The sequence below is a fragment of the Anarrhichthys ocellatus genome, unplaced genomic scaffold (assembly GCF_004355925.1).
Source record: "Anarrhichthys ocellatus isolate YVR2014 unplaced genomic scaffold, GSC_Weel_1.0 scaffold4, whole genome shotgun sequence".
In the NCBI taxonomy this organism is placed as follows: domain Eukaryota; kingdom Metazoa; phylum Chordata; class Actinopteri; order Perciformes; family Anarhichadidae; genus Anarrhichthys; species Anarrhichthys ocellatus.
In genome coordinates, this window is record NW_022280034.1 from 11,852,668 (window position 1) to 11,873,125 (window position 20,458).

General features: G+C 43.0%; 3 protein-coding genes across 3 annotated transcripts; 2 read left to right on the forward strand and 1 right to left on the reverse strand.

Annotated features, from left to right (window-relative positions):
- On the reverse strand, positions 1–1,697 carry LOC116381342 (parvalbumin, thymic-like). The gene is made up of 4 exons (XM_031843413.1): positions 1,594–1,697; positions 1,301–1,433; positions 1,000–1,109; positions 1–241 (listed from the first exon to the last, which is right to left on the reverse strand). Exons 1-4 carry the CDS (start codon positions 1,652–1,654, stop codon positions 213–215), a joined length of 333 nt encoding a protein of 110 aa, XP_031699273.1. The 5' UTR covers positions 1,655–1,697; the 3' UTR covers positions 1–212.
- An 8,957-nt stretch (positions 1,698–10,654) lies between these two features.
- Positions 10,655–15,197, forward strand: LOC116381489 (uncharacterized). Its single transcript, XM_031843710.1, has 5 exons — positions 10,655–10,744; positions 10,892–10,991; positions 12,903–13,581; positions 13,711–13,780; positions 14,465–15,197. The coding sequence occupies exons 1-5, from the start codon at positions 10,684–10,686 to the stop codon at positions 14,638–14,640; spliced, it is 1,086 nt and encodes a 361-aa protein (XP_031699570.1). The 5' UTR covers positions 10,655–10,683; the 3' UTR covers positions 14,641–15,197.
- Positions 15,198–17,356: 2,159 nt separating this feature from the next.
- Positions 17,357–20,391, forward strand: bhlha15 (basic helix-loop-helix family, member a15). The gene is made up of 2 exons (XM_031843788.1): positions 17,357–17,465; positions 18,187–20,391. The coding sequence occupies exon 2, from the start codon at positions 18,253–18,255 to the stop codon at positions 18,814–18,816; it is 564 nt and encodes a 187-aa protein (XP_031699648.1). The 5' UTR covers positions 17,357–17,465; positions 18,187–18,252; the 3' UTR covers positions 18,817–20,391.
- The last annotated feature ends 67 nt before the right edge of the window (positions 20,392–20,458 follow it).

Genomic DNA, 20,458 nt, shown 5'->3' on the forward strand with positions numbered 1-20,458 from the left:
TTTATTTCACCACTTGGCAAGGGAAAGACACATAGCAGAGACGCAAGATTTCATGTTTTTAATTACTTTATTCCGTTAACTACAACTTATTATTCTAAACACATAAAATCTCTGGATGAGTCTGTGTAATTTACTGCAGCTAGTTAACATTACAAAAAGAGGTCCACCCTGAGATTGTCACCATACAACAAAACACATGGGTCACGCATGTTTTATGAAGACTTGACCAGCGCAGAAAACTCTGAAAAACAAGACAGACAGAAGACATTTTTTAAATTTGCTCTTTCACATTCACCAGGCAATCGTCATCTATTCATTCATTTGATTAAAGCCCAACGACGACAAACACCTAACAGACTGAAGTGTTCAGCTCTGGCAGTGACACTTTGTATGAGGTCATTGTTATGTAGCTGCACTCAAGCTGCCTAGCAACACAGTCAAAAACACCATACCATGAATACACAACATGTATAATTCACAATGAGACACAACATTTCCTGTAGTATCTGTTTTCGCTGATGAAGTGACGGTGCTGGTTTTCTTTTTGTTTCTATTTCTCTATTATTTCTTCAATTGTTTTTCATGTTATTATTATTATTCACAATTTAATTTTCACTTGTTTTATATCATTCAACTTTATTTCCAGACACATGAGCCCATATAACCGTGTGTTTTTGCTGCATAACATATCACAGATTAAAATGTAAAGATAATGAACAATATGGTAGATGCAGGGTGAAAAATAGCCAATCAGATACAAGGGTATCTGATTGGCTATTTTTTGCTCTTAGCATAAATATGAAAAATCATGTGATCGCTCAGATTGCTCTCAAAGGTTACTCCTACACTTTATTATAAGTAGTAATAAGCTTGATAAATGTGTGGTATTCTTCACTCTCAGCTTGAACTCATGGGATTCTCTGTCACCTCTGAGTTAGTAAGAAATGCAGTGCTCCTCTTCCTCATGCCGTCTACAGTTAAGTGCTCAGACCTTCTTACCTTCCCAGCCTATCTTCCCGTCTCCGTCCGCGTCTCCCTCCAGCAGGAAGCCTCTGGTCTCAGCTACAGTCAGGTGCCTCGCTCCTTTGGAGAAGTTCTGCAGGAACAGTCTGATGAACAGGGATGAAGCACCACATTGAGAAGAAAAAAAAAGACACCAAACACAAGGGAACAGAATGTTATGAGACATTGAATGTGCTTAATTTGCGGAAAACTACCTCCCGCCATGATGAGATACATCAGCTCTACTTGTGAATTATAGATGGGACAGAATATATATTTTCTGTGTATAAAACTCAACTGTAACTCATCCTGTTCTATGAAGCCGCTTTTGTCCTGGTCCAAAATCCTAAAGACCTTCTCAATCTCTGTTGGAGTTTTCTTGGATAAACCCACTGTCTTGAAAAACTCCTTCGTGCTAAAGGAATCCTTCGCTGAAAGTCAAATCACAGGCAAAACTGAATTAGATCCAAGCAGTTAAAATGATGATGTTACTTTGAGGTCAGTGAACCGCAGAAACAAAGGCCTTACGTCCCGTGACAAAGAGCAAGACACAGGACATGCTCATTTTAATCTCCACAAGCATCTCCTCACCTTTACACGCATTAATAGCCGATGTGATGTCCGAGGCTGCAAGATAGTCGGTGATAGCCATGGTGGTGGAGACTCTGTTGTGGTGGATGTGGTAGCCTGGTGCAATATGTGACCACTGGCGAGCAGAAAGAAACTACTGGTTACAATGACTAGGTTTTCACCCCCCCCACACCCAGTGTCAGAAACCACCAGTGTCCTTCTGTCCACTGTCATCTGCAGCTGACCACTTCAGCAAACAGTGTGTGCGTGAGTGTGTGTGTGTGTGTGTGTGTGTGTGCATGCGTGTGTGTGTGTGTGTGTGTGTGTGAAAGGGAGGCTGAAAGACGGAGAATCTTGTCACTGCACAACTGTGTTTTCAAGAGAGGTTTCTCCAGGGGTCAGAGGTCAATGTGGTTTTAAGCCCACCTGAACAAACCCCCAGTCGGGTAACATTTGTCTATACAGTCAGTGAGGTTATATTTGGTGCATCTGGGGGGAACCTGGCTGGCCTGCATTTCCTCGCTGCTCGCTGCCTGCTTGTGGAAATCCCTGGCAGCGTTTCCATCGGCTGTAAACATCCTGTTATTATGGCCTCTGTCACTTTCAGGCTGCGCTCAATGGAGCTGTCTCCACTCACAGTCACCTTGTTCCCATATGCTACATTTAGCACGAGAGCTCTCAAACGAGCGGGTGTTCATCTAAAAAGATGCTAAACATGCTACAGACATATATCGTGACAGTCACACTCACACACTGTGGGTTCATTTGGGTAAAATAATATTAATGTGAATAGCTGTTAACTATGTACATTATTATTACATAACGTTTATAGGTTCAAACTTACTTAATCAGGTTACACCATTAAGAAATGAAGTAAAGACTGTGAATCAGACACAACTAGAGAATATTTATAGCACCATCCAATCGAAAGCAGTCACAAGCTGCAGCATACGTTGGTGTCGAGCAACCAGATATATCATATGTTAGATGAAAACATTTTAATTACTGGTCTAATACAGAGATTTTGAAAACTTTTCTATTAAATTTAAAGTTATTATCTGACTATTGGGGAGGTTTAAATGAAATTAAAACCTAAAATTACCTCATGGTGACCGCATATTGTTGAGTCATGTTGCTGTGGGGCAGAGCCACATTTTTTTTTTTTTTTTTCATTTTAACATTGAAACTGCAAACAAAAGACAGCAAACACAAGTGGTATAGGTACATTTTTTTGATTTGCAATAACGATGGAGTCTCTGGAAAACCACCTGCTGAGGAATTCCCACACTTGCAGGTGGTTTGGCAGTTTGCAACTATTAAATATAGGAAATGGAGGGCGGTTGATTGGCAAAGTTATAGACTTTTGTTCTGGCAAAACACACACCCTCCTCCCAGTATCTTTCCTCACCACATTTGACCCCTTTTGTGTAACTGAAATGCACTCGTTGTGACTTTGTGTCGACCTTTCCTGCTTGCCAATGCCACTAGGATTTGAAAAGCAGTGTTTTCCTAAATTTTAATCCCACATATGTCTTTACAGCTCCCATGTGTGAGGGGGCTGCTGGAGCGCTGCAGCTGCTGCGTCAAACCGGCCGTGACAGGCAGCCCCGTTGGCTCAAGGCCTTTTTAGAGTGACGTGAGCCTGGTTTCCTCAGGATGGACTACAGTGAGGCCTGCAGCAACCAGAGGGGCAGAGGAACAACAAAAACATCCTCTGCTCCCCCTCACGTACCTGCCCCCCCCTCAGCCTTGTCCCTTTCCACGCTCCAATACTTGCTTTCAGGAAGACCAGGCTTCCTGTGTGATGGAGCGTTGGATGAGAGGAGGAAGGGGGGGATGGGACAGAGAGGAAAAGACAGACACAGAGAGAGATGGATAGAGATGAGGCTGACGGTCCCTTGCACGTAGTGATTTGGTTTGTTGCATTGGCTGTAAGGAGTGTGAGAACCATGAACGGGGAAGACCACAGTAAAAATCTTTTGCGTTGATAGACAACTTTTACTTTCTTTCTTGTGTCTTGCACTTGAAGAGAGGTCTTGTCTTTTGCGAGCAAAGCGGACAGGAAGCAATCTAATGCGCTTCTGTGCTTAATTTGAGCGAAAATAAATCCATTTAGTGTACATATCGAAATCACGCAGGACCTGGAATCTTGTACTTTTACATGCCTGACATACAAACTGTCCTGTTTTATTCCATTTGTGTTGGGAAATAGTGAGCAATGGGACAATCGGCACACGGAAACCAGCAGAGGTAAGTATTACAAGAACAGATGGTAGGTCGCATTTTACGCAAATGAAAGAACTAGACAGTATTGAATACATTCTTGTTTTGCACTGAATTGGTTTGTAGAAGTCTGCCTATCTATAGAAACAACGCTCATCTTATCATTGAGTGAGCTGGTAGACATTCAGTGTGTTGCCCAAGGACACTTTGACAGGATGTATCATGTATGAATTCACACATATTGACATATATAGGGATTTATTGTGTGAAATTTGGCTGGTTTTACCCCTGTATAGTCAACATTTTATTCGTAAATTAACAAGTAATCTATTATTATATCATGCATCATTTAGGTAAAAGCTACAATAGATTAATTACAAAGTTTGCTGAACAGCAGCAAATTGTTCACTGTAGAAAACAGCCTGTGGGGTTTATTTCTCACGCTATTCACCAGTATCTTTGCCCTTTTTGTCCTTTTTGTCCTTCCCATTCACTTTAGCAACTTATGAAAGCTTCACCACAATCAGTAAGTGTGTGTTATCCCCATTAACCATTAAATCGTTTTCATGAGTACTTTGAATATTTCTCAGTGAACCTTTTTATTTGATTATGTCGTTGTGGTTGTTGATGTATATCCTGACAGGTTCAGTGACCTGTTCATAACCTTCACATATCTTTGCATTATGGGAAAAAAAAAAAATCCATTTCAATGAGACGTTCATGAGAGAACGCATGATGTTTCCCTTGATGGTCACAGTGACCTTTAACCTTCTCTGTGTGGAGAAATTCAACAGTTAAGATATTTACAACAGATTTCAAACGTCACTCTGTGTTTAATGCCTTCAGCAGAAACAATTCATCTTGTAAGCCACCTTAATTCACATGGATGACAATGGCATCAGGTTCGACATAATATCCTGCTGCATGCTGAACTAAATCTCTAAGTCCCCCTGCGACATCTGAAGCGTTCGACTTCCCAGAGAGGGAGACTTGTTCATCCATACATGCATCCCCGAGGAAAGTGGTTGCTCCTCTGTTTTCCTGGACTCAGTTACGGCCTCTTCTATTTCTATCTACAGCTGTGTTGTGGGCATGCCAGTGACACTCTTGAATTCAGCCAAGACGCCCCCTCCAACACACATTCTAAGCTCCACCCTCGCTAACAGTTTCTTCTCTCTCCTCATTTGTATGTAAAAATAACTGAAGCACTTTTTTACAATCTTTTGTGCTAAACTGCAAGTAAAAGTACAAGAGTAGCTTTTTGAGGATGAATTTGATTGACAGTTACCTGTGGACAATGACGTCCAATGCAAGTTTGATTATCCTCCTGATTGGATAGAGTCTGAGAACAACATTCCATTAATATATATATATATACTGTATATATATATATATATAAAAGAAGAAGAAGAAAAAAAAACAGTTCGGTATCCCATGAAAATCTTTGACAATTTGAGGAATGCACTTTTTTGTGTCCTTGCCGGAGTTAACGATGAAGTGATCGAATCCAATCTCATATCTGTATGCTGATTATAGAGATACAGCTAGCAACCAGCTAGCTTAGCTTAGCACAAAGACTGCTAGCTTGGCTTTCTAACCAAAGTGTAAAAACAACAACAATTTCATGGCCAGGAGCAGTAACTTCCTGGTTGTCTTGTAACTGGTACTGGCTCATAAATAGTCTTGTAGCATACATAACACCCACGCCAGCTGTTTCCCTCTGTTTCCAGAATTAATGCGAAGCTACATTAGCCAGCTAGTGGCTTCATATTTAGCGTATAGACGTGAGATCAGTATGAATCATGCCAATAAGAATATTTCCCTAAATGTCAAAGCTTTCCCTTTAAGAAGAAAAGACCTGCTTGTATGTTGCCGAGGTGGCAGGAAGCAAGGATCTGGGTTTGTCCTGGTCTATCACAGGCTGGAGGGAAGTTGATCCTCCTCTGCCTGGTAGATTAACTGCAAATATGAAATGCCTGTCAAATGCACAGAAGTGCAGCCATTTCTTACTTCTGCATCTGGGCTGCTCTATTTCTTATCTGTTTGAGCTGTAGCTGAGGGACAATACTGACTCATTACATTTTTGACTTAAATGTGGTCGCTGCTGTGCAACTGGATCGGGGCCCGATGAATACCAGCCAGCTTAGAATGCAAGCGATAAGATCTGTGTGCTGGGACAAGACAGGGTAAGAGGGATGATGGGTTTAGGAGGGGGGAGATAGGGACTCCCTCGGGCGTTTCTGGGGAGAGGAGTGGAGGTTGAGCTCTCAGCAAAGATAGTGGTGTCAGGGAGAGAGAGGCATGGTCTTGATTTATAGGTGTGCTGGACACATGGATGTACGGGACACAGAAGCTATGTCCTCCCCTGACATCTATTCCCTCTGAACAACTTTTTCTCCATACGACAGGGGACAAAGGATCTACAAGCCCAAATAAGTCTCCATTTAAAAGTAAGGGTTTGACATGAAAGCCTGGTGTCCTGTTTCCTGTTCCTATAGTGTGAGGCAGTGTGATATACCCCCAGGCAGCATCTGATTCCCAAATAAAGATATATATATTCCAATGTCACAGGCCTCTGTAAACCTCATCACATTTAAGATTGGCCGCTGAAACAGATCTGATCTTATCTGCTCAGGATTGTGTGTGTGTGTGTGTGTGTCTGTAAATGAGAGCTCTGTCAACGAGCGCTCAAACTCAGCTCCTCTATAAACACTTTAAACCACTCGAGGAGCCCCACAGCTGTCTCGGCCCGCTGGTGCTCAAGCATGTGTGCCTATGTGCATGTGTGTGTGTGTGTGTGAGGTCAGAGGTCAGCAGTCCTGACATGTCAAACCAATTCCTCGTCACGTGTCAACTCTGTGTTAACTTTATGTTATTGCTGAAATATCGTTCCGCCCTGCTTAGCTGCTCCCTTAACTGTGGTTACGGGGCGGGATGAGGTAAGTGTTTACATACATACACTCTTGCAGACATTGCAGAAGCAGAAATGGGCCCACATGAAGTGACAGACAGGCACAGGCCTTTCACCACTGCCACACTGATGCAATGGTTTCGTGTTAAAAGCTGTTCTCTTTCTGGCTCTTTGCTGTATGTTCGGTACCAGGACTAGTGCGGGTGTGATCAGAGAATCGTAAAAGTAATAAAAGCAAAGGAAACAATTTTAAGTCTGATTATATGTTTTTTTAAAACATTGCTATGTCTTTATTTCTCCCAACAAGTTTGAGTTTGTGTGTGTGTGCTCCAGAAATCGTCAACCCGATATCCCACTTGGGCCAACTGCGACACTCTACTGCCCCCTAGTGGTAAAACACTGCAATGACATATGCTGCAGAAAAAGAGGTTTTCAGTAACTGGAAAACATTATTTCTGATCTTACGTCATGTTGATGGATTAATAATAATAATAATAATAATAATAACAAATTAATTAATACACGCAAACAGTGGAAAAAATAGAAAATGGGTCCGATCAATAATTTAGGTTCAGCAACACTTTTCATTTTGATCAACACAACTGAAATCTTAATTAACACATACATTCTCGTGCTATTTACGTACGTATGTATTTGAATAATACACGTGAATTAATATTGACACTCAAATTGTCACAGCTGAAATAGAAATCCATGCAAATGAGAGCTTTAGTGTGTGCACATTCATCAGTGACATTCCCTAACTGAACGCATTTTACAACCCAGCAGAACTTAAATTCAGTGTGCGTCTTTACATTAGCATCACGGAGGGCACCTTTGTAACGACACCAACACAGACCCCTTCCTCACTCACACAGCTCCTTCCCCTTCTGTCTCTCTACACCTTGTCATACAAACACACACTCCCCCCTCTCGTTACACTCACACACATCATTACACTTCTCCCAATATAGCAGTGCCCTTGGCAGCAGTGGTGCTAGTTCAGGGCAGGCAGAGCTCCCAGGTCTGGACTGAGGAAGAGCAGGTGTACTGCTGTCAACAGAGGCTCATAAATACTCTGCCAGGGATCTGAGGTGGATTACACATTTATGTCATCATATTAAAGACTCTGTCAGCAAACACGTTTAAGACCTTATAATCTCCTGCCTAAGAGAAAAAAAGCCATTGATAAATGTTTTTTAAAAGGAGTTTAAGGCACTGCTCACCAGTATGCAGCGCAACCAGTGCTGCTCTGCAACAAAACCCAATGCAGAACTGAACCCCAGCTTCTGTCACTGAAGATATGAAGGCTGCAAAACAGTGCTTACTCGACAGCACATTACAATTGTATTACCTTAAACAAACATGTACACAACAGTGACATGTTTAGCATTCTGTATGCTGTTATTTTAGTGTCACATTTCAACCAACCCCTCTCGAACCCCTCTCCTCTGCAGCTGTAAGCTGTGTCCAAATAAAGGCTGCAAACAGCCCTACCGGCGTTCTGACTGAGTGTTTGCCTTTTCCGTATTACCCATGGCGCTTTGCAGCGCCCCATTCTATTGGTGGAGGACAGTGACTTCAGCTCCATGTGGGCCTCTTCAGGCCTCAAGCCTGGTGTATCCTGCGTGCTCAGAATAAGCCCAAAGATCTCCAATTACACTCCTCGCACGGATTGTTTGGTGTCACTCGCAGGCTGGATATGATGATTCTGCGCCTGCAGTGTAAAAGGATAGTTCCAGTTAGAGCCTGTTACGGCTCAATCGGAGCAGTGAGATATAGCAGGACCAAACGAATTAAGTAAAAATTCAAGCTGAGGTGTCACCTTGGTGCTTGGGCTTGTTCTCACCCTCTTTGGCAAAACATGCTGTTGATGCCCCCGGCTCAGGTTTCCCTGTATGCTGCAGGGAATTGTGGGATTGAGATATTTCTCTGTAGCATGACGAGCGAGTTGGGCAGCTGAAACAGTGGGCTGGTTGTGAACCAAAATCATGACGAGCGAGTTGGGCAGCTGAAACAGCGGGCTGGTTGTGAACCAAAATCATGACGAGAGAGTTGGGCAGCTGAAACAGCGGGCTGGTTGTGAACCAAAATCGCCCGCTTGATGGCTTTCAGCACACCTCTGGCTGAAAGAGCAAATACATCAGTGGCTAAATGACATTGACTGCTTTCTTCTGGTTAAATTAACCACAGCAGATAATAACGTACGACTGTTCGGCTTCCTCAGCTTCCTCCCGGTCAGTCAGAAGGCCTGAAACCAAAGAGGTGCCACTCATTCATCTGACATTTGGGTGCAGAAGTCGACGAGATATCGTATTATGAGCGACTCAGAGAGCGCGCATCAATCATTCCTCCAATGTGAAAATAGAATGTGCCGGAACAAGCTCACATTTTGTGCCAATGAGAAAAGCTGTCAGCTCCGGCGACCATATCACGTCCTCACACGTACATGCAATGTCCAGTGAAAAAAAGAGTTGACTGCACTGAAACACTGTACTGTGAGCAGTCAGAGTGCACCGGCTGACCTGGTAGCCTTCCATGGCTGCAGGTTGCTGGGTGATGTGATGCCTCGGAGGACGACAGTAGGCCTACAGGGAAGTGACGGGAAGGGGGAGGGCGGACACCATCTGTCCGTCTCTGTGTCTCTTCTTGCTTCAGCACCCTTCTTTTCTCTGTCATTTCCCCTCTGGCGGGAAGCAGAGGCGGACTGAATGGTGACATTGTTGCCTCCTGGGAACAACATCCTGATGCTGTCTGGGTGGGAAAAGCAGAACTCCAGCATCAGTGATTTTGTTGCCAAGGGGAGGACCATACCAGCAGGAACTTCCTAATAAATGTGGGCGCTTGGAGGTTCCATGATGATGAGGATTAACAGTACAACTGAGCCACAGCAGTAGCAGTAGGGATGATAACAGTACTAAGGATGTAGCAGCATTAGCAGTTGTATATTTGTTTCTATTAATAAAACCTTGTTATAGCTGCATCATTAACAGTAACATAGTGGTTAAAAGTGTACATAGGGCTACGTTAAAATGTCATTATTTCATACTAATTGTCATTTATATCTATCAGCCAAATATCTAAATCGTCATTACCTGGTAAGTTTTGTTTTTGTTGGGGTAAGCCTGAGAAACATGCCTCAGCTGCAGTTCTCTTCTCTGCATTTCTGACGAAAACTGCCTGCTGTTCTGCTTTAAACCTATAGAGGGAGCTAATGCTCACTGTTGCATCTGGGGAGACCATTCAGCAAAAATATCGACTAAGGGGCAAATAGTGAGCCCATGAATAATGTACTTCAATACAATGACAAATCAGAAAATGTACAGTTTCTACTGTTATGGAGTACGTACAGGAGTTTCGATTGTGTCATGGGACCATTTCACAATAAATTATACTTATCAAGTGGTGAGGAGTAATCAGTTATGACTTTATAAATGTATGGAACAGGTCCTGGCAGAAACAGAGCTCCTTACAAGACAACCTTCTGAAGCAAATATTATACAACAAACCAACAGGAATCCTTCAATTATTCAATGCTCAATGTATGCAAGGTAATATTATTAAGAAAAATGTAGAGCAACTCTTGTCTGCGTCACTGTGACATCCGCTCTGCTGCTACTCTCATCCTTCAGGCAGGCAGTTGTGTTACATTAGACCAGATAAGTTATTGATCCCCATCATGCACTCTGCTGCGGCAGAAAGGCCGGCAGCCTCCAGGGAGTGTGCTGTATATGTGAGCACTTTGTCCTTTCATTGTCCTCATAGCCCTCCCCTTCCTCCTCATCACCTCCCTTCACTCTTCTTTCACCCCCACATACCTCCCCCCCTCATTCAGTCACCCTCTTTTCCATCTGATGGCTCCCTCCCCTCCTCTCTTTTTCTGTGCATCCCTCTCTCTCTCTCTCTCTCTCTCGCTCTCTCGCTCTCTCTCTCTCTCTCTGCCCATATGTTTAGCTTGTCTCTTTCGGTGGCCCTGAATGAGGCGTCTGCCCTGCACTAAAAGTCGGGGGGGGAGGAGTGGGGCTCACAGGATGCAAGGTAGGAAAAGAAATATGCTGGTGTCATACATGGTTGGACGCAGAGAGATTAAAACGTGTTGCAACACATTGTGCAACATCATGATGCAGCAAGATTTCGGGGCAATGCATATCAGATGATAGACATGTCCCTCTCTCTTTTTCACAGAGTTGAAATACTTCGGGGATGGAGCTACGTTGGTGATTTCACTGGATGGTTTGAATTGGATTTATAAAAGGAGGTGCAGTGACAAAGGAATCCAGAAAAGGTATTATTTAGATCTATCACTGTAATTGGTGGAAGCTTTGGCTGCTTTGTGGGGATTTGAGTGTGTGTTTGTGTTTTGGTCGTTTGGAAGTGACTGTGATCTGTTTTTTCCCTGAGCCCCTCCACCTGTTACACAGCAAGGTGTTAACTTACCCGAAAAAGGGCAGTTTACAGGCTTCACGGCCTACTGCATGCGTGTGTGAGACCATACAGTTGTGTGTGTGTGTGTGTCCTTTTACACCCTTTACGTCACAGCTGCTGTGAGTCAGCTCCTCTCTTCCTCTCCTGAGTCACTCATCCAGCGGTTGCTTGGTTACTGCAGAGCGTTGAAAGTTTCCTATTGCCTTTGTCTCCGCGGATGGATGGGTCCCCGATATTTATTCAGGCTCAGGAGCGAGTGGCCAAATAATGCGTGTGCGTGTCTTGTGTGCGTGTTTCACAAAGGCTGACGAATCAGTTTGAGTACATCCTGTGGGGCGGTCTGTGCACTGCAGCTCACCTCTTGAAATGTCAAACGGATCAAAAAGAGAGAGAGAGAAAGAAGACATTGCCATGGAAATATGTTTGTTTGTAAAAGGAGATTATCTTCAGACAGAGACTACAAATAATCTAAGGTCAAAGGGCCAGCAAATGTACACCAACCACAACCGAGTACCCTTTGGCCTGAAACTAAAACATGCAAGTGACTTTCAGCGTTGGGCATTATCCTTAAAAACATACAGGTTTTGTCAACAGTCTTGACTATTGGTGTGACACAAAGACTCTTATTGATATATGCCAGTTGCAAACAACATGTCGTCTCGTGACAATTGCCACTTCTGCTGGTGCCATTTAAAACTAGCGTATGTTACTCTGATATTGATAACTACTCCTAAAATGTAACTGTCAAATACATAATTCTCTACTGTAAGACCAAGCTATCTAAACCTAGACCAGGCTAAATATTAGTCCTCTACAGCTAACATAGCCTGTGGAAGTGTTGAACTTAGACAAGGTGTGACCAAACAGTTATTTTAAATTTCATATATGCATGGCCACATGGCAATTGTAAGTCCACTATTCACTCTCTTTTAGCTCTGTTTTTGGTCTCTACCAACTCCTGAGGGAAATTTCTGGATCTTTAGTTGTTAAATCCTCCGCTATGTTCACCAGCTAGTCGCTGACTGTGTCAGTCTGCTGGGGATAGGTAGGTATTGTTCAGTGTGCTTTTAGAGCTTTCTTCATTGAAAACAGCTGCCGGCTGAGGCCAAAAATGATGCTATGAGAGCGGTAAGAGCGAAACCAAAACAGGAAAGTTGTTGGCCGTAGCTAAACAACAAGCTGAAACTCACTAGCTCTGATGATTCTCCGTAGGTTCATCTACGAGCGACCCCCCCTTTCACACTGTCACGTTGTTTTCACATTGTCATTTGATACATTGTAGAAATATCCATGATAGCCGCTTTAAGTTGGTAACTGGCACATTATATCACAGTCATGCCTTTAAAGTATAATTCTGCTCTATACAACATGGGTGTTATTTTTGTAGTATTGGCCATCACTGCTATCGGGTATGATAATGTTGCACTCACCAGAAAGAAGTGTCTGTTTTCTGTCTCAGCCATTATCGGTACGTAAAATATTATCATAGGCCTTTTTCACAGCAGACATTTTGACTTTGTCACAGCAGGAAAAGCACAGGTGTTACCAACAACAGTATATTAATTAATTTGATTACTTACACCTGTGCTTTTCCTACCGCGACATGTCTAAATGTATTCAGTGAAAAGGGCCTTTTACCAGGAGGAACAATGGGAAAAATATGTATTGGAATTACTCATTAAGCTCCAAAAAATGTCCTTCACTTGTTTGTTGCAAGATGATGAACAGAACCAGTTGAAATAACCCATAATACAAGTTGTGCATCATACAGGAATGAAGAGCTCCAGCTGTTGACATCCTCAGGTGAGATGATCCAGGCCGATGAAGAGCTGCAGGCCATCACCTGCGTCCTTGATCAAAGAGGAAGTGCATCATCTCAGCTTTGGAGAAACAGTGACTGCAGATCAAGCATGGTGACGCGACCATCACCTTTCTCCACCTCCCCTCACCTTTGCTGTCTTCCAGAGGAGCCGCATCATTCTACGCTCACTTCTTTAGCTTCTTACGTCTCAGAGCGCCCAAAGGAGGCCCCATGGACGAGACTTGTTTTAAACATGCGAGACATTTTTAGTTTTATCAAAAAGAATTCAAACATTGTGACCCAGCAGGACAGTGTCAATGATAGGGTTGTTATTTTCTGTGATGTGGACATACCGCTGCAACGTTTTGGTGATATTTGCTACACTGAGGATTGTAATCTGTCTATAGGGGATACTGGTTGGCACATCAGTGATGACAATGCGTTAAGTGCTGCCCACGGTCCAAACACCAGCAACTCTAACGGGAATCAACACGAACTTGTCATCAGAGACAATTTTCACAACCTCAAAAGTCGTCTGAAGTCCTGTCACATCTACGCTCCAGGTGTGTTGTCTGGGAGTGACACGAATGTAAAAAAGAGGAAGAGCGTGTCCTTCGAGGATGACGTCATGGTCTACCTGTTCGATCAGGTACTATTTTTCCTGTTGTCTGTTACACTGTAGCTCGGTGGGTTTACTTACTGACCACTCTGTTAAGCCAAGCCAAGGCGATGACGCTTCCTTTGTTCCCTGTTTGATTCCCACTGCTGCTATTCTTAGGAGAGTCCCACCTTGGAGCTGCACTCTGAGGCCTACACATCTCTGCCAGACGTCACATTCGAAGACAGCGGTACTATAGGACGATACCAGTGATTTTGCATGTTTTATCCCATGTTTACACTTAACACGGCCGACCATTTTGCACTGTTGGAAAGCAACGAAGAACATTTACTCAAATAAGAAAAGGTTTAAGAATACGTGAGTATTTCCATCTCATACCACTTTATAGTAGTCAGAGGGAAATATTCAACGTTTTATTGGACTATATTTATCTCACAGCTATAGTGACCAGTTGCCTTCGAACTCAAGATTTTACAAACATAATATATATGATGAGCTCATAAAATATGATGCATCGTTATAGATTAAACTATCCAACAGTGTATAACATACAAAAATGAATGACACAATTGATACAAGAATTGCCCTCATAATGGGGACCACAGTGTGCTATTGCAACTTTTACTGAAGTGAATTTTTCCGAACTTTATATATATTTTCTGGGGAAATAAATAAATTTGTCATTCATTGATAAATAAGGTAAAATCTCGACTCTCAAACTTGTCCTGCAATGTGGATTTTTTTCATTTAATTATTTTACTAACTGTCTAAGAGGCCTCTGACTATGTTACAAGATCCGGGCGGGACACTACAATGGTTAACAAACTTTAGTGTGTGTAAATCCTGCTAATCCCAGATGCTGCAGGCTATTTATTGCCACTCGGTTGTCTCTAATTGTATGTTTTGCCTGCAGGCTTGGAGTGGGACGATGACTTTTCAGCTTTGGAGAAGAACTGCCATTTTCAGTGTGTCAGACGCTCTCAGCAACACACCTCGTCCCTGGCGACACAGAGCAGCACTGCTCGATTCTTTCTGTCCCAAACCTGCCTGTTCCTCACCCATGTCACTGAGTCAGACCTTGAGCTGTGAGATAAAGAGTTATCTACACACACACAGGTGTATATAGGTGCTGATTTTTAGGACACAGTGGTGGTCAAACGCAGCCTTTCCATCACATCGTCTGCTGTCAGCCAAAGGCCACCTCACTGTCACCATGGCCTAACGTGACATCCACACTTGTTTTTCTTTCAGACAGCCAGCCTTGGCCTCATGGAAAAACTGACTAATCGACCAGATCTTCACCTCTAACTCATCTCCCCACCTCCCTCCTCTTTTATGATGAGTCACGGATTTTTAATGGCTTTTTTTTTCTCTCTCTCTCTCTCTCTCTCCGCTCCAAATGGATTAAAAGCACCTGCCGTTCGTGACATCACAGCCACGCAGGACTGTGTGTCAGTGCATTCAGCTTTCACAGTTGTCGTTAAGAAAGGATCACAGGCTGTGGTGTGTTTCATAACGGTGCTGGTACCATTCCAGCTGCAAACATCTTTGGAAGCTGCTTTTCCTGCCAGATTGTGTCCTTGGACCTGAGCTGTGAAATGGAAACACAATGTTATCAATTCCAGTAAATAAACTTAAAAAAACTGTCATCTGTGTCTGGAATCACATTTCATCATTAAATTGTTGTTTTCAACAAGTTCCAGGTTGAACCTATATGAGGAGTATATGTTGTTTAGACAATTTATTTTGCTTAAACAGAGCATACTTGTGGAGGCCCTGTTTGCTTGCCTCATTACTGAAGTGTATTCAGCTCTGAATTTATCAGCAGCTGTGACTGAATAAACAGTGAAAGCCTGAGGGCCAATGGAGCCAGAAACTGAACAAACTAAAAGTAATAGATAGTGTTTCCACAGAGCCAGCATCAGCGAGGTTTGGTTGATTAGATACAGTGTACCTGAGGAGGAAATAGTGAACCTGGCAGGACCAGTCTTAGTTTTCACACACACGCACGCACGCACGCGCACACACACACACACACACACACACACACACACACACACACAAGCTGTTCAAGGACACTAAAAGCTAAACATGTCTGGCTCTAAGAGCTGGGAGCCTCACACCTGTACATTATTGTTGTTGTTCCATGTTTGTGATATTCTCATATCAGTGTTAGGGTTGTATTGACAATAGCTGAAAAGCTAACATGCCACATTTTCCCCTAATTAATTCATAAAACATTTGACTTACTGTTGCTATACATTATATTTTCTTAGAAATCATAAAGGTGATGTATACATACGTAGAAAGAAGACCAACATTAGCACCATTAGCATTAAAACCATATTATTATTAAACCTATTTAAATGCATTTCTGAAACATTTAAGAACTTTTAGTTAATTTATGATAACAAATGGTCAACGATTGACTTTAGCAACTTTTCTTGAAATGTGTTTATACCATTTAATTTTAAGTTCCCTTAGTTGAAAAAAATATTTCAGAAACAGATGAATGGTCAGTCAATATATCTCACTGCCATGACACCAGCCTGACTCACTCCACTATCTATCACAGCAGGAAAGGGCAAATAATCCAAACTGCCAGCAGTTGTGCTTGGGCCCCCAGGTCAAACAGACATGGTGGAGTTAACTCAGAGCACACATGCAAATGGGTGAGGGTTGTGTGGGTGACTATCTTAAAAAGATAATATTACTTGTGTTCTTTTCTTGTTTTTTGGGGGGTTTTTTGCTGGGTTTACAGTAGTTGTATCTGTATTATGCTAGGACAGCCACAGCCCAGTCCCAAACGTTTAGAACTGTATGTCTGGTCATAGGTAAACAATGTGAGAAAGTGTCAATGAGACCTGGCCCTGCTTCTGTACATTAAGGTGTAGCCTGGAGGACTGTATTCAAATGAAGCAGCGGAAGGCGATAAGCCACAATGGAAATTATGTTAACTGCTTCGAGTTAAAGGAGTCGACGAGAAAACTAAATGTAGTGCTTCTGACTCTGTCGACTATATCTCATTTACTTACAATATGTGCCAAATAACGGCGATAATGTAAACACTGAATCATTGCATCTTTTAAAGTCCATGCTGATTATCTGCACAAAAGTAAGTAGCCAATAACAAGTACTGTACTTTTGAGGCACTTGTGCTTTATTTCCATTTTAGGCTTCTTCATACTTCTACTCCACTTCATTTCCGAGGGAAATATTATAATCTGTACACTACTATGTTTATTTAATAACTGTTTCTTTGGATTTTACACAAAATCATTTGATAAGATTATAAAATATGATGCATTGACACAGACTAAACTACCCAATATTAAAATAAACTATACCTCGACCTAATACAATGTTAAAGTGCTGCTTAATGCATTAATAGTAATGAGCATAAATCTTGTAAAACAGGACTTTTACATGTATAATGTATTCTTATAGCAAGTATTTTTGTTATTCACTTATTCTTAGTAAATTATGTGAATACCTTTTCCACCACCGAGTGGTGTATTTGATTAACTTCCTTTCTCTTCAATTGAATGCAGCCCATTTTTGGACACCGCAGTTAAAATGAAGAGTATTTATTGTAGTTTAGTGACATCGTGCATGAGGCAGCCCGGGACATTTGGGCAGCACACAGAGCCGGAGGGAGTGGGCTCGCGCTCTGATTGGCTGAGCAGCGCGACGTGGACATCAGTCAGTTACAGGTAGCTCGCATGTGACAGTTATCTGCGCGTGTGTGTGTGTGTGTGTGTGTGTGTGTGTCTGTGTCTGTGTGTTTTGTGTGTGTGTCTGCTGCTCTCTCCGCTCTTTTTACTTCGTATGATGGTGCGTTGAATGACCGGCTGCATGGTGACGATTTTTCTGTAAACACTTTGAGGAGGAGGAAAGTTAGTTCAACTCCCAAGGTAAGGCTTTAACATGTTTTACTTAAGCTGTTTCATCCACTTTAATGGCTGCTGCTGTCATTTACTACAGTGAAGGAAACGGACTTTTGCCTGTTTAATCTCGTATCAGTTACAACACTAATGTATGGGTCATATTGGTTTAGAAAAATGAAGAGAGGGATGTTGATGGAGAAATACCCGAGTTTTCCAACTCTTTTTATTACGTGCACTAATCTGTGTAAAACAGCTTGATCTGAAACATTTGACCAGTTTCAGCACATTACCGTATTTGATAATGTGGTTTAGAAATGTCCACTGCTTGTGGATTTACTGTGGAAAACACTCAACTAAAGCTACACAGCAAACACGACTGACTTCGAGAAGTTCATTCATCAACACCATCTTTTTAAGGTAAACATCTAGTGGGTCGAATGAAGATTGTTGGAGGTGAATTAGCTGAGTGCTGGCTGGCCTCTGTGTTTTTGTGAGTGTAACCTTGAAACGGGCATTATCGCAGGGCCGTGAGGATAAGAGAGGCGTAGATTAACAGACCAACATCATGGAGTTTTCTCACTGCAAGAGGCTGATTAGATACAACCGTCTGACTTGGAGAGAGGCTTATTCAGGAATTGGGGATTCCTTGCCGACTGGGAGAAGACTGTATGAAAACACTTCTTGTTAAAATGCATAAATATATTTCAGAAACACAACGTTTTTCCCACATTCCTATCTTTTCTTCCAGCTTCCAGCTTTCTAAATCTGTGAGAACTACACTGTCACAGAGAGAAAGGTGAAGGAGGCCCACAGGATGAAGTCCAAAGGTAAGGCTGTGAAACCGTCCAGGAGGACCTGGTCTGACCCTGAGCCAGAACTAGAACCGGACACAGAACCAGAACCGGGTTCCAGCGAGCAGGAGGGCTCGGAGGCCTCGGTCCGGATCGGTGGCTCCTGGAGGGGTTCGCTGAGGGGCGGGGACGGCAAGCGGAAAAGAGGTGGAGGCCGGCGGCGCAGGCAGCACGGCTCCAGCACCAAGGAGCGCAGCGCCCGGAGACTAGAGAGCAACGAGAGGGAGCGCGAGCGCATGCACAAACTCAACAACGCTTTCCAAGCGTTGCGCGAGGCCATCCCCCACGTCAACACCGACAAGAAGCTGTCCAAGATCGAGACACTGACCCTGGCGAAGAATTACATCAAAGCCTTAACCACAGTCGTCGTGGACATGTCAGGGGACTGCCTGCCAGCCGGCGGGGGCCCGTCAGAGGCCAGCGCCGCCAAGCTGCTCCAGTGCTACCAGCAGCACCTGGAGGAGGAGGGGGGGGATGATCTCACCCAGTACCTCACCCACATGCACAGCTTCAGCCAGCGCAGCTAACAGTGGCTGCAAGGTGGTTCGGGAGACCAGTGGGCCGTCTCCAAGGCAGAGAGAGGTGTGGGGAGAGCTTTAGGGCCAAATCTCAAACCATATCCATGTCCTTCAGATGCACTGCTCTGGGGTCTGCTCAGATGTGGTTCTCTGCAGGAAGTGGGTGCTGTTCCAGATCATGGACCTCTGACATTCAACCCATGCTTGACCATAGCCAGAGGTGGGCTGTCTAGACTGCAACTTCATGCAAAGCATGAAATAATTTGAGCACAATTCACCTCGCAGACAAAAAGACTGCAGACCGGATGGTGAAGAGCAGATTGTGGTTCTGAAGACTTATCTGTTATTGTACTCAGGGCTAATCTTTCGCCATTCTGTCTCTTTAGTTCTCATCTTCTACGGTTTGAGCCAGGGCAGCAACTTGTTCTCTTTTTGTGTTATCTTGTGATCTTCTGTGTGTTTTCTGTTGAGAAACCTGCTGAGCGTATATAGCCTCTAGTCACAACTGTCACATCGAGGAGGAAGAGAAAAGCAAGCGACAGGCCTGAAAACTGAAATGTCCAAGAGTATAGAAAGTGTGTTTGCTCATTTGCTCACCACGACAATCTACCAATTTCAGAGCATGTGTCTTCTTACAGGTTGCGCACCCATAGCTGGAGGGCAAAGATGATATCTAAAGTGTGTGTTATTTGAATTTTTTCGTGTCTCCACGTGGTGAAAAAGACCAGGAGAAGCTATTTGGGGAGTTATCATCAATAAACACATTTATTTATTGACAAGGACTGTTACTTTGACCATGCACAACACTTGAGAAAAGTACTCCACAATGTCAACAGCACTGATGTGTTGCACGCTACAGTAACATAGGATGATGTTCGTTATACATGGTAAAAGACACCGATCTCTGTACACTTTCAACATTTCCAAAGGCTGGATCATATTTAGACGATTATGAAATGGGGGAATTTAGCCGACCATTAACATAAATGGATGCCTGAACGGCTGCATTTCATCATTGCAGCAAAGAATATACTTATTGTCTAATATTAATATCTTACAGACTTATAAGAAAAATATAGTGGGTGTTTTTTTTAAAACGTTTTTTTTCTAATTGCTCAGTCATTCTCCTACCATCAGGAAGTAGACAGCATGCAAATATTCTCCTGAGAAAGAGGAAGATTCAACCACAAGACTTGTACAAGTAAGACAACATACAAATTATAACATTTCTTTAGAAAATAACGTTAAAATCCTTATAAAACATTAGTTCCCTGTTTGTATAAGGCAAGCAGCAACAACCACAGGTAAATAAAGCCAGTGCAGGTCTTGTTACAGCTGCTACATGCTGGCTCCAAAAAACACTCAGAGTCTTTCAAAGTGGGAAAACTTTAAAATTTCCTGAAAAAATACAAAGTAACCTTTTTTTTTCGCAAGATGTTTTGGGTCTCAGTTGCACCAATAAAACAGACATCAGCTTACAGAAAACATATGTTTTGGGTTGCTTGCCTTGATTTCAGGCAGAACACATAATTGGATTCTCTGGCTCCAAACTGTCTGGATAGTTGAGAGCAGCACTACACCCACACTCAGGCTTCACAAGTCCTTTCAGAAAGATTTAAGATTAGAAACCAATGGGGGGGGGGGGGGGGGG